We start from the raw sequence: 14610 nt of genomic DNA, 5'->3' as shown, positions 1-14610 counted from the left end.
ATTCTAATATTTTACACACAAAAAAACAGAAAATCCTAAGACTTAAAAAAAAATTCACTTCAGCAAATATCTCAAGTGTTCAGGTCACTAACTGCAAGCTCACCTAAATTTCATTCAGATTTTCAATTTTCATCTTTAAGCAGTGCAGCTTCTAGGAACTTAGCACTGTTACCTGTCCTGATTTTTATCTCACTTGTATACACACCCTTCTGTCACATCACCTGCACAGAAAACCTACAAGAACATACAGCTCTGAACTCACGAGCGTACTGTAGGGCCCAAAAGCCAGTCCAGATTTGCATGGATAACTATATATGTAAGGGGCAGAAAGGGCCTGGCCAGGATCTAGTTCTTCCTTTCATCTACCCACCAGGCCAAAGGCTTTTCAACAGGACGTTATCAGCAGTGTTTCTTGGTGGTGCTCCAAAAAATGTGTGCTGGTACTACAGGGTGGCTTTCTGGAAAGATCCAGGAGCTCACAAAAGTCAAGCCTACTTGTTAGGTTAAGAACAGGCTTTTGCTAGACAGATGACTTACAGTTAGTAGCAGAATCCAGACTTTGTGTCTTATTCTGAGATACCAACAGATCCCTGCTTTGCCTGGTAAACCTCCTACAGGGTACCAAGAAAGGGGCAGTTTCCCTCAGGGTGGGGAAGGTCAGACAAAGGTGCCTGTAGAAGACAAGAAAGGTGACAGCTCTCTGTGATGGGGACTGCTTGTTTCTCACGGAGGCGTACCACATGTGCTATGAACTTGCTGTATTCTGCATATCAAATGGAAGAGGTATGAGGGTGAGGTGGCAGCAAGAGGCGGGGAAGACACTTGATATGCAGAGATGGGGAAAAGCACCTTCAAAGGGCATCACACAGGGGTGTCAAAGGATGCCAGCGAGACTGCAAGCATCTCTCTCTAGACTTCGCACAGGCAGGAAGTAATCTGCATTACCCCTGCCCCCCTCATTTCATGGTGCCTTTTCCATCTCCTCTTTCGTTCAGGACTGTGAGACAATTAAGTCACTTCTTGCACTGGATCCCACCACCCTGGCCAAGACGAGCAGGCAGCCCTTGTTGGGCAACAGCTGCAGCACAGCAGGGCTGCTGGGAGCACACGATTGGTGCCTGCACCCCTCTGTTGACTTCTTCCATTTCTGACAACATACCAACAAAGCCACAGGACATACGGAGAGATCTCATTCAAAAACAACAGCCAAATCAGCAGGACTGGTCAACACAATGACATTTCCCTGCCCAGCACATGACAAGATGTAGGTTTACGGTCAGTCTCGCAAGTACTGCTTGACTCTGATGGGCATGCCAAAAATCCAGTTTTTGCCTTAAACTGTCTTTTTTAATACCTAGACAGACTGAAGAATTCTGCAAAATAAACAGAATTCAAGGGACTGTCCAACACCCACAAATATCCTGTTGATACCTCAGGATACACATTCAATTTAAAACATCCCTGAAACAAATTTGACAATTCACCTCATCACATACGAATGCTCAGCTAACAACAGTTATGAAAGTGAATGAAAGTACTTTTTATTACCTTTCTCCTCAGCATCTGCCACTAAACTGAGTGCATTTACTAAACTGTCAGTACCTTGACAGGGGACAAGACAGGGGATCTCAGAGGGCTGAGGACGAAGCAGTTTAGGTTGCATATGAAGCAGCTACAAGGGAATGAAGTCTCATGGCTTTACCCAACGCAACTGCAGGCTGCTGCCAAAGGAATAGTCTCAGCCTCCCAGAGCCCTCTGCCTACACTGTCTCCATTGGGTCTGCTCCAGCCACCTCATTGACAGAGATAAATTGGAGCGGCTCACCAATCCGGCCCCAAACAACCCTCCCTCTCCCCTTCCTTCTCTGCAGGCTTCATTTTCTGTAACATCAGTGAGTGCACATGGCTGCAACATGCTGATGGGAGCACTTGGAAGTGGCAAGGTGCTACCTCTTAGCTGTTCAACTGGGGGTAGGGCAGATGAAGAGCACTCCTTCTGCAGCACTGTCATCTTCAGTCAGATTAAACCAACTGCGGAAGGGAGTTTTCCTTCTCTCTATAGATGCAGTGAAGCCTGCTGAAAGAAAGGGGAGGACGGAGAAGGTGATGCAGCACAGCAGAGCTCCCAGCACAGAGCAATTCATACCAACATGGGCAGAGATGGCCATCAGTCCCTCAGACCTGCTGACTTGCACACTACTTGGCTCCCCTGGAGCCTCTCTGATGCTCAAACCTTGCACATACTCCCCCATCACGTATTCATCTACTCCAGACTACAGGTTTTCCCTGGAGCAGAGCAGTGATGTGTGGGAGAGAAGCCAAGGACTGCCAGCACAAGCATGGTTAGGGGAACACTCAAGCTGACCCACAAATAGAATGAAGGTAGGGTAGTCCTCCCAACAAGACTGGTTAGTCACTTGACTTCAGTTTCAAAATAAAACACTGCTCAATTTTTCAAGGTTTTTTTTTGGGATTTGGGTTGGAGGGGTGGCGGGCAGAATGCAAGAAAATTACCGGTGTCCTCATATAAACACTTACTATACAATTGAGCTCTTATAATTGAGAAGCATCAATCCACCTCCTCTGGTCCCTCTACCTTGTTAAGACTATTGGCTCAACACTTCTGTTCTCCATGGGCATCACGGAACACCCCACAATTGCCTTCGGAGCATGCCAGACACCAGTGCTAAGGGAGCGAATGTGTAAGCAAAGACTTCAGCTGTAGTATGTGCAAGCTGTTATGCAAAAGGGTGCATTTCTCCTTGCTTCCTTTTATTAACATTGTTTAAGACCCTCTCAAACAAGTCTAACTAAATAAGCAGACTTCCCCCCATGCTGTTCTGGCTCTCCTTGTCTGTGACCCATCAGCCTGCAGTTGCTCCTGCCAACCCCTCACGTGCTTGGCTCAGCATTCACCTCCACAGGTGATCTGAACCAGAAATGCAGGATCAAGCCCACCAGGATTTATCCAAACCGCAATAACTCACAGAAATCAACTTTCTCTTTTAAAGCCCCCCAGTTTTCCGGGTTTCATCTGCTTCCAGGGTGCAAGTCACAGCAGCACTTCTTTGTGCAACAATGTACAACAAATGCCTACAGAGCAGCTGGTACATATGCTCTCACAGTATAAAGGCACAAGCTTACTACAAGGGATGCATCTGCTGAGGTTCAGGGCATGCTGCAACACGTTGCTACAGAATATACCTGCAAACAGTGACACTCAAAACAGGCAAATTCTTATCAAGCAAAACCTACCCACAACACAAGATTTCCCAGAGCTGCTCCTGGAGTCCCTAATTGCACACCCAGCTTCCCTGGCCACTGCAAACCCCTCTCAAGAGGCCCAGGACAACTATAACTTGCTTTTCTGAATACATCTTATTTCTCAATCTCTCACTGTATACCCATAGAGATTTTGAAGGTAACATTTCCTTGCAGTTTGTGCGTTAATGTGCCCTCCTTCAGCTTTTCCACATACTCAGAAGTGAACAATTACTGTCACTCAGCCAGTGAGGAGTACCATGCCAGGTGCCAGGCCCAGCAAACGATGCAGCGGATGAACATCAGCTTTCTTACCAGCCCCAGATGGAATGGAGGGAGGCAGTAAGCACTGTGGTCAGCTTCCTTTGTCTGGGTACAAGAGACTGTAGAAACTATGCTACTGCAGTTCACAGAAAGGTTTTCCTAGTAGGACAGGGTACTGCTCCCTTAGCTACCTCTGCTCATCAGTCCAGGTCTGTCCCACTACAAGTTTATCCCAGACACTTGCAGGGAGCCCTGCAACTCCCGCCTTCCATGCAAAGCACACTAGCGCTGTGCCAAAAGCGGTCTGAATCCTCATGTCTTAAATCAGCAACCAAGGTAATGCATGCCTCCATCCCCAGCAATGCCCACATTAATCAGAAATCACAGACAGAGAGCTTCTCCCCCATGCCCAGGCAGCACACAAAGGCACAGGTAACTGTCCTCTCAAAGGCCACAGATGGGGGCTGGCTCATCCACAGCCCCTCATCTTCCGAGGTCTCTTTCTCCCTCCTCTGCCAGGAGCTCTCATACCCCTATGTAATAGCCCTCATCCCTCATTCAAGCAGGGGACAAACTGCTCCAAGGGCTGTCCAAGTCTGGCAGTCACCTGGCTCATCTGTGGTCTCCAGCACAGGAGAAACAGGGCAGTATTTCCATGCTCCAGGATCGTCTTTCAAAGGCGTTTTGGCCTTTTCCATACAGTACAAAGTAAGCAAGAAGGCCGCTTAATCTAAACTAGCGTGACTAACAAGATGTGCTCGCCCATTTCAAGAGGTTACTTTTGTTCTATAAAGAAGCAACAAAAATTCGGGAGATAGCAGGCTGATGTAGCCTCAAGCAAGGGCAGCAGGCTCTGCTCTCCCCCAAACTCCCCTCCTGCCCCAGGGACAGCACCGATCCCCAACAGCCTTGTGTGCTGAGCGGACCCTGCAAGGCCTTGCGGGAAAGAAACAATGCTGGGGTCCCATGGGTACTCCGAACTAGCACCACGATTTTATTGAACGAGGCACTAAAGATTGCTTCACCAGCCATGCTCATCATCCATAAAAGCTATCACAGGCGGCCTAAGAGCACAGCTGAAAACGCCACAGGCTCAGTGATGCTAGAGGTTATCTGTGAAGCTTCAGCAGCCCCAGAGGAAGGGAGGCAAACGGGAATCACCATAAGCCCCAGCAGCACAAACAGCTTCTGTTAACACCTCAGACAAGCTCTCACGTGGAAGGGGAAGCACCACACGTCCTGGCAAACTATGTAAGGAATAGCCGGGACACAGATCAAACACTAGGAACGAGCTCCGGCACAAGCACCTCTGACACCAGTCAGACGGACAGCGTTGGCGGCGATAGGCGCTGCCGCAGGTGCCTGGTCCAGAGCAGCGCCGGGCATCCCTTGCTCCCTTCTGCCCAGCCAACCCCCGCCCGCTGCGGGCAGGCCCCGCACACCCCCCCCCCCCCCCCCCCCGCAGCCCACCCTGGCGACTCGGTCACCCACTCACCGAAGTACTCCTTCTTCATGTGCATCTCCAGCTCCTTCTCCAGCTCCAGCGTTAGCGCCTCCAGCCGCCTCTCCGCCTGGCTGGGGCCGCTCTCCCGGCACGGCGTCACCTGGTAGGGGAGCTTGAATTTGGGAGCCGAAGCGGAGCCTTTGGTCGGGCTGTAGGCGTAGGGGGGCACTGCCTCGGGGGCGGCGGCCGGGTGCTGCTGGTCGTGCCGCGGCGGGGACTGGGCGTGGATCTTGTGGTAGATGTCCCCCAGCTCGGGCACGGCGCCGTCCTCCTGCAGGCCGGGCCCCAGCAGGGAGGAGCGGGGCGAGGGCAGCTGCAGCTCGGGGTAGGCGCTCATGGAGCCGCGGGAGCTCCGCGAGCTCTGGCTGGAGATGCTGGAGCGGGGGCTGACCACGGCGGCGCCCGTCGCGCCGCGGCCCTCGGGGCCGCAGAGGCTGGAGCGGGGGCTGGCCAGGGCGAGCCCGGCGCCGCCCGCCCCCTCCGGCTCGGCGCTGCCCGGCGGGCCGTACCTGGAGTCCGAGTAGCTAGAGCGGGGGCTGGTGGTGCAGGAGTACTGGCTGGCGGTGCTGGAGCGGGGGCTGGCGTGGCGCTGGTCGTAGCCCATGCTGATGCCGCTGGTGCGGTTGCTGCTGGGCTTGCTGCCGCCGCCGTCGTAGCTGGTGAGGCTGGCGCGGGGGCTGGAGTGCTTGCTGGTGTCGCTGGCCGTGCTGGCGTAGCTGGAGCGGGGGCTGAGGGCGGCGCCGTCGTACTGCACCAGGCTGGCGCGGGGGCTGCCGTACTTCTCCTGGCCGGGCACCACCAGGCTGGAGCGGGGGCTGGAGAACTTCTCGTAGGGCAGCGCGGCCGCGCCGCCCAGGCTGGAGCGCGGGCTGGAGAACTTGCCGTGCTCGGCGCCGGGGCCCGGCGAGGCGGCGGCCAAGCTGGCCCGCGGGCTGGCGGCGCCGTACTTGCCGTCCGGGCCGCCGGGCGCCCGCCCGCCGCCCTTGGCCACGTAGCCGCCCTCGTAGGCGCTGCCCGCGGCGTAGCGGTAGCCCTCGGCCGAGTAGCGCTTGCCCTTGTCGGCGAAGCCGCTGTAGCAGGGCAGCGCCACCTCGGAGCGGGTGCACAGCCCCTCCTCGCAGCACGGCGGCCCCGCGGTCGGTGGCGGCTCGGCGGCGGCGCGGCCGTTGGCGGCGCGGAGCGGGGCGGCCGGCGCCGCGGGCGGATAGGCTTTGCCGCAGGGGGCGGCGGCGGGGAAGGCTTCGGCGGGCGGCGGCGGCGCGGCGGTGCCGTTCATCTTCCGGCCCCGCTGCTCCGCCGTCATGTGGGCGGCGATGACCCGCTTGGTCTCCTCCAGGTCGGGGTGCAGCGCCAGGTCCCGGCGGCCGCCCCGGCCGTAAGGACCCTCTGGGCAGGGCTCGTAGAGGGACAGATCCTCCATGAACTTGGTGGCCTTCAGTGCCATGTCCTCCTCGTACTTCTCCATGCTCGGCCGAAGCCCGGCGGCGCGGGGCGGGGGAGGGCCGGCGAACTCTCTACGGAAGCGCAGCCCGGAGCGAATGAAAGGTGGTGGGGGAACAACACAGACCCCCGCAAAAAAAAAACCGAAAGAAAGCCCCTTCCCGGGGTCCTGGCGGGGCAGCGGCGGGACGCGGCTCCTTCTCCGGAGGGCTGCTCGGCGGCGAGCGGGCGAGGCGGCAGTCACCTCGGCGGCATCCCCGCGCCGCGGCGCTCGGCTCGGTGCGGCCGGGTTCCCCGGCGGAGCGCGGCGAGCAGAGACGAGGAAGCCCCTGTGTCACTTTCCAGCCTTAAATAAGTTGCTCGGTCCAGTCAATGGCGCGCTGCGCGGAGGAATTTGCGCTCGGCGGCTCCCTGCCCCCGCCGCCCCCGGCCGGCCGCCCCGCGGCGGGGCCGCGGCCCGGCCCGCACCCCCGGGCGGGGGGCGAAGACGGCGGCCGGCCCGGAGGGGCTTTGCGGCGCGGCCAGCGGAGCGCGGGGCGCGGCGAGGCAGGGACTCCTTTGTGTGGGGCAGGAATGCGAGGAAGGAGACTGGGCGCTGCGTCCCGCTGGAATGTAGTTAATGCCGGAGCCAAACAATGATTTTCACCGAGTCAGTCAGGGAGAGGGCGGCCGCGGCGCTGCTTGGCGGCGGGGTCGGCGGCTTCCCCTCCGCGCCGCCCGCTCTCTTCCTCGGCCGGCGCTCACTCAGCCCGGCCCGGGGCTGGCGGGCGGTGCCGCTGCTCGCCGCGGACCGGGAGGCGGCGGGGCTGTCACCGCGCCCCGGGCCGCCGCGGGGCGGGAAGCCGGGGGCTGAGGGAGCGCCCCGCGGGAAGCCGCGCACCCGGCGGCCTGTCAGGGCGGGAGGCGCCGCGCGGCCGCCCGCGGTTCCCGCCTTCCGGGGGGCTTCGCCGCTCGCGCCCCCCGACTGGAACTTTCCGGCGGGACCCGCGGCCTCGTCCCGCCGCGGGAAGGGGCGGGCGGGGCAGCGCGGGCCGGGGGCGCGGGAGCGGCCCCGCTGCTGCCAGCCGCTCACCTGTGCGACGTGCGACGCCCCCAGCACTGGCCAGCAGCCGCCGGACCGGCCTGTGCCGCAGCACGGCAGCCGACAACTACTTGCAGTTACTTAGTTTGGGGTTTTTTAAAAGGCAGCGCTAAAGGCATATGATAAACATATCGCGGCCTAAAGCAAGCCACGAATTGATGCGTGTGTAAAAAAGCATGCTACTGTCTGTGTAGCTTTGCAAGAGCCTCGGCTGTTGAATCAGTAACAAACGAGACCCAGCACCGCTCGCCCCTTACCTCTGCGCAGAGAAAGGCTGTTAGAAAGCAACACCCCGAAACACCAATTGAACGGAGACCCTCAATACCACACCACAGCCTATCGTAAATTCTTTTGCAACCAAGCTGCAAACCCCTGATAGTCATTTGTGCCACTAGCAGAAATGCTGGTGAAGCCCTAGCAGTAGGTACCTGAGGGGTGCCCTTACACAGCTGGGGGCCCAGCACCCCACCAGGAAAGAAATACGTTGCAAGTTTGAGCTGTAGGCACTCTGCAGGGCCAGGAACATTTTATCCTGTTATCATACCTAATTAAACATTAAAAGCAACTGTGTACTCAAAAATGTCCCCAGCTGTAGGAGGGCAGTTGATTAGCAATCTGTTTGTTTGTGTGTGCAGGGGGGACAGGCAGAACAAAAAAAAAAAAAACATCGAAGAAACCATGTAAAGTTGCAGACCAAGGCCTGAAAAGCAAATCTGTTAGATGTGGGCGACCGCCAGTGTGAACACATGTGTGCAAATACAACCGGTCTTGAGAGTCAAGTGCTCTTTTCTAATATGCGTTCACATCTTTTGTTGCACTTTTTCCTGATCTCCTAAAGAAGCTGTTACCATGTGCTCCTGCAGCTTATTACTTGTGGAACGTTGCATATCACCTTTAGGCTGCAGGTGTGTGAATGGCCGAAAGCACTTGCAGCTGTGTGTCCTGGTGCGCACCATCGCTGCTCCAGCTAACAGCGTGGGTCCGCAGCGTCGGCAGCGAACACGCCACGGCACCGAGCGGGGTCAAAGCAGCACGTCAAGTGCCATCCCGTTCGAGCTTTGGACTTTCTGGTAAAGCTGGTAAAGACACAAACTGTGCTGTTAGCCATGGAGCATGGGCATGTAACCACTGAGAACAAAGAGATTCCTTCCACAGAGCACATGGGAAATGGCCATTAACTTCAGCCCTCACGTACCCCACCTGTGACTCCAGCACAAAGGTGGTCTGGGGCAGCAGGTGTCTCATGGGCTGCTGCCTTCAAGTGTCCTGGTGCAGCGCTCCTTCTTCAATCGTTCCTGGGGCCTGCACTAGGATGTTCTGTCCTGTTACGACTTCAAACTACTCACTGCAAATTTTTATAAGGTTGTCTTCATGAGAAACTAGGAGAGGCTCATGGACAACCTGGGAACCTGAGCCATCAGAGCACATGTAAAGAAAAAATAATTTAAGTTTTTGTTTTGTTGTTTTTTTTTTTTTAAAAACCACAAGAATGGATAAGTTTACTATTAATTTAACAGAGTGGGTAGGACATATCGGGAGGCCCTGCCTGTGTGCTCATGCAAGGCAGCATTTTGAGCCACTATCTCTGCTGCAGTAGCAGCTGCAGAGCTGCTGCTGTGTGAAGTCAGAAGTGCACACTGCAGCAGGAGCTTGTGCTTCTGCAGCTCTGTCCTTCCGAGCCACAAATCTGCCCTTGTTCCACCTTTGAAGGCAGCACAGTTTGAACTGCTGCTGCTGCCAGCAGGTAGCGAGTTTCTACGGTAAGCCTCTTGGTACGTAAGTCATTAAGAAAAACACGTGCTTCGTTGAGTATGAACTCATTGGAAAAACATACTCAGGACCGAGAGAATCTGAGGAATCTAAGAAAACAGCCCTTTTTAATAAGCAATGTGGATCAAATGATAAAAATCACTTACTTTTACTTACTGAGCGTAGCCTTTCAACAGTAAATCCTCAAAGCCAGGCCCAGCCTAGCCCGCTGCAGCCCTGGGCAGTGTCCCTGCACAATGCTGCCATCTCAGCCCGGCTGCAGGGGCCCTACTACAGACCCACTCTTCACCAGTACCTTGTACTTCATAATGAACATAAAATTTATCCACACTATAGCCACAGATGTAGCCCACATGGGTGAAATAAATACGTTTGCAGTGGCACATAGCACACTCAAGCACTGCTGCATTTCTCCTAGAGGACCGTACGTGCCGGGCTGTGCAGACAAAAAGTGTGGAGTTAAGGCTGCTGTTGCGGTAATAGGTACCCCCGTCATTCTCCCCACTGTTACACATAAGAAAACCCAAAGTACTGGTCAATTACAGCTTGACAATCCTGACAGGGTTTTCTCTCCACCTTATTTTAAATGCATTTGCTTAATTTAAACAACCAGCTGTAAAATGTATATATTGCAAAAAGACTCGCACTTCTGCAACTAAGAGCACAAAAGCTGTCACGGAGTATTATAAAAGCTGAACTTCGTTTCTTAATTTAGTGTGGTAATCCTTACACCTGAATTTAAGTTATATCAGTAAATGAGATGTTAAGGAAAGGCAGCTGCTTCTGCTAAATAAACTCCTTTGTCTAAGACTTAAAGGGAGCAAAAAAGCCAGGTGGAGTTATTGATCTGTGAATATCAGCTGGCTGGGCCTCACAAGCAGTGCACTCCTGTTTCTTCTAATTGCCAGTGCCTTCAAGGAAACGCTGCCCAAGCCAACAGGCAGGGAGACCTGATGGTCTGCTGGGGATTGTGTCTCCCAGAGTTGCAGACGGTTTATTACCAACAAAGCAGAGAATCTGCAAATGTATGAATTCACCGGTGATACTTTAGCCCTATTGAAGACAATGGCAAAAATCCCACCGCCTTGCATTTCGGTGTACGTTGTACCAGATGCGGTTTTACTGACACAATGCAGGAGGGGGTTCTTTGTCTCACTTCATCTACTTAACAATTTGAAGCTGCTGCACAGATTTGCTTATTGAATTGGATGCTACCTCATTTTTTGCAATTTGCGTCTTCTCCAACATTAAGAAAACAATTAAATTATACCTTCAAGTCCACAAGGTAAATAAGACTTATTACTTGGGGACTTACTGTTTTGATTTCCAGTTTAAAAATTGATTGGTTTCTTGGTGAGGAATGTAATGACTATTCTTTTTCTCTGGTCTAAGTCAAATTAAAAAAAAAAAAAAAAAGAACAAAACAACAGGAAAAAACTTGTGAAATTCATACAAAAATTATGCTGAAGAATGTTTTTTATTTTGGAAGGAGGGAGCCTGAAGTTTTTATTTTCTTTGACACAGTAGCTGTGTTGTGTTTTATAGTGCATTGTTTTGCTTGTTTCGGTTCTGTATGTTAATTTATGTTGTGATAACTAAGTATAAGCAAGATTTTTGGAATATGAAGTTTGGATATTAATGTGCATTTGGACTTGGGTGATTTTTCCTTATGTGTTTTTAAAAATACTCATTTGCAGTTGATCACAACTTTTAAAAATTGAAATTACTGAATGTGTTTTAGGGCACCATCTTCTGGTAGACCGGACATACTGTATTTGAAGGGCTACCTTTGCTAGGCACAACTATTTCAAGTATTTTTGACTAACACTACTCTGCAGGCTTACAGGTCATTTCTCATTCTAAATCTGCAATAAAACACTATTTAACATTTTTTACATTCTTCTTATTCATTGCAAATGCAGCTATTCACTGCGCTGCACAAATGTAAGTTGGGACAGAGCCTGTAAAATTCCAGTCACAACAGGCACTTTGTGAATGTGCTAGGTTAGCCAGACAACATATGTTCAAGCGCTTACAATTAATAGACCATTTATGTATCTTATTTCTTTTATAGTTTCGCCTTCCACTTCTCTTACATATTTCAGAAAATAACACTTCTGGCCAAAGCAGTTTATTGGCTCATGTGCACATGGGCTTAGTCATACTTCCTTGCAATCGCAGGGCATAACCACTGTATATTCAAACACAATCATTTAGCTTAACAAAGGCCACTACATTTGCATAAATACACAATTTAGTAGGCCAGTTCAATTAGCAGTGCACCCGCTTACTACTTTTAAAGAGGTCCTAGGCTATAGAACTTGTTATTTCAGAGACTTTGGAAATACAAAAACAAACCTGGGACTCTACAGAGCTAAAATTTTTTTGATGTGATAAAAAGAAAGTCCTGGTTACAATATGCAAATTGTCGTCTGCCAAAGCAATCAGATAGCGCTAGTGCATTTAATACAAAATAAAAACACTGTGCGAGGGTCAGACTGCTATACACGTGGCCCCCTCTTCTCTGCTAGTGAAAAGTACCAGACCAACTGTGTGCGCCTCTTTGCACCCATTCAAGAAATAAGGCAGGCTGCGAGCGCTGACCTCCTGACTTGACAACACAACACACTTCAGCAATGATGAGAAGGATCATTTCAGCAAAGAGGACATTGTTTTGTTGAGAACACCAGTTACATTTACATTTCATGGTATTTTCCATATAAAATAGTATTATAGAGATAACACTTGTTAACTGAAAATAATGAACACATTTGCAAGCAGCACAGAGCTGTTCCATAAGCAATGGCACTAATGAAGGCTGGTCTCCTACAGGTCTGTGTTCTGCATCCTCTAGCTTGTAATCTCTTCTCCAGATCCCCAGTTACACTGCAGTTTTGCCACCCACTTGGTGCCACAGACCTCTCCCCCTGCTACAGGACTTAGCCCGGCCCTCGGCCACTCTTTACCTCCAGGTTCCTCCCACCATATTCACCTATATCCCTCAACAGACTTGTCAGTGTTCTGTCTCTGGCACTCCTCCTCTACATCATCTTTGATTTTCACCCAGGTCCACCTACATGCTGCCTTCTCTCTGTCCGCTTTGCAGTATTATCCACAGCTCCTAGCAGCTTCCTAAGCTTCTAGTTAGGTATCTTAGCCGCCCTTTCCACCCCCTGCGCACTCCTGCTACCTCCAGTTATCACTGGTTTGATGTGCAAAATGCAGGTGCCCTGTGGACTTGTATACAGACCCTCCAGCAGCTAGCTGCACGAGTACCACACCTACAAAGGCCATGTGCTGCTGTAGAAATCTGTCTCTCCTTACCTACAGCCACTTACCTGTAAAATTGCAGTAGCTTTGAGATCACTAGTTAGCTGCTTAATGTTTGCAAGTAGCTTCCAATGGTGCTGGAGAGGACTGGTAGAGCAATTCCCCCAGTATCGTTTCTTTAGGAAATCATACTGAAAATTTTTCACTTTTGCTCACGTGAGTGAAGAAGTATGCTGATGAGAAAGACAAAGATAATGAATGTATCTAACCAGCAATTTTCTTCTCTTACTATATCAAGCTATATCTAGGAGTAAGTTTATTTACTTAATCCTATTCCTCCCTTAAGGAATTAAGGCCTCCAAATCAAAGCACTGAATTGCCTTCCCCTCCTATTCTTTTGCCTGTAGGTGTATGTTCTCTGTGATCATTCTGCTTAAACACTAGCCCAGAATAATCTCAGGCAAGCAAAAAAAAGATGTTTGACTTCTGTGAGATTTGTTGTATTACTTTGAGCCTAGTTTTGGCTTTCTTGCACATTCAGTATTTTAGGTGCACAAAACTGAAGGCTTCTTATAGCTGCAAAAAGAAGAAAGAAAAATCTCTACCTACAGGCACAGAAACAGGACATGGGGAAAAAAAACAAATTTATTTTCCTCAGTTTAGCGTTTATTCCATTTCCTAACCCCAATTTAAAATTTTGGGCCAGTAGAGATAAGGCTTGAAGCAGGTATCAATGGTATATAAGAACTGAACACAAGCCTACTTTATCTTCTGGGATCTAATAAATGGTTAGCAAGAGGTCTTTGTTGTAAAGTTCAGAACCTGAAATGGCACATCAATCTGCTTGCCAGCTGTCAGAGTCACCAAGTCAGGAAAGCATGCATCTTTCTCCGTGGTTCAACAATGAAATGATTTCATAAAGTAAAACTTAAAATGTCACATAGAACTACTACAAATGTTAAATGGTTATCTACAGGTTAAAATTGCTCTTTAGGAAATGGGCTGGTACAAGGCTGTCTGTCATCATGGCCCCAAAAGTTCTTCCTCCTGAATGACTATCAGTTGCCCCTTAAGGATGACTCGCTAGATGCTTTGAGAATCAGATCGGTTGCACTGCTGCTTTTTTATCTTTACAGTAAGAGTGTAGGAAGGTCACTACAAATTTCTTCACTGTAAGTCAGAGCAGCTTAACGAATCTCTAGTTAACCGTTGATTATCAGTAGTGGTCAATATTCCTTTCCATGCTCCACTGCAGAAAAGGGATATTGCACCAACAGCATACAAAGATACTAGATACACTCTCTGCTGCATTTAACCACACTAAAATCTTACACCTTTTTTCTTGTCCTTTTCATACAAGACATTCAAATTCACCAAGTAAAGAAAACATACGTCAACAATTAATTGTTACTATGAAAAGCAGCCAGAAAAGCTTATCTACATTAGAGAAATTTGCGTCAATATAAACAAACAACTAGAAAACTGTGTGACAGAAGAGCCAATTTGTACCACTGCAAACAGCAATTTGTAGACTGATTTAATAAGCCTGGCTCAAAACTTGTTAGTGAAGACAGAGCCTACGTTAGGCTTGCTAAGCTAAGGCACTGGGAAGAACTGATCCTCCATTTTAACATTTCAGTCTTGTGCCTTCCAACTATACTTCCTTCCATATCAATATTACTGCTATTAGGAGTTGAACAAATTATCAGTTGAAAAGTGGCTTGCCTTTTTTTTTTTTTTTCTTTTTAATTACTTGAAAGCTTAATAAATGCTTCAATTTGTAATTTGCTGCCAAGGGCAAGAGAAAATTTAAGTTGGAAAATTCTACATTAATATAGTGTTGGTGAGTAGTAGCCAATCAAGGATGTTCATACTCCCATCAGTTCTGAAAAGCAGTTTTTCATTCAGCACAGAAGCAGTTTGCATTTTCAGTGGTTCATTCAGTTTTGCCAAACTTAAGAACCGAATAGAGCAGCTGACACTATACCAAGTCTGTCCTAAGTTCTATAGAAGAAGCCTG

General features: G+C 50.4%; 1 protein-coding gene across 1 annotated transcript in view; it reads right to left on the bottom strand.

Annotated features, from left to right (window-relative positions):
- Nucleotides 1-14610, bottom strand: part of WTIP (WT1 interacting protein) — a 96750-nt gene that overhangs the window by 80855 nt on the left and 1285 nt on the right. Inside the window, exon 2 of the mRNA XM_080364998.1 lies at nucleotides 5021-12823. Coding sequence (XP_080221124.1) covers nucleotides 5021-6494 — 1474 coding nt within the window. The 5' untranslated portion in view covers nucleotides 6495-12823. The remainder of the gene's footprint in view (nucleotides 1-5020; nucleotides 12824-14610) is intronic.

Source organism: Falco punctatus (genome assembly GCF_963210335.1).
Source record: "Falco punctatus genome assembly, chromosome: 14".
NCBI classification, from domain to species: domain Eukaryota; kingdom Metazoa; phylum Chordata; class Aves; order Falconiformes; family Falconidae; genus Falco; species Falco punctatus.
This window is presented reverse-complemented; position numbering and strand designations above follow the sequence as displayed.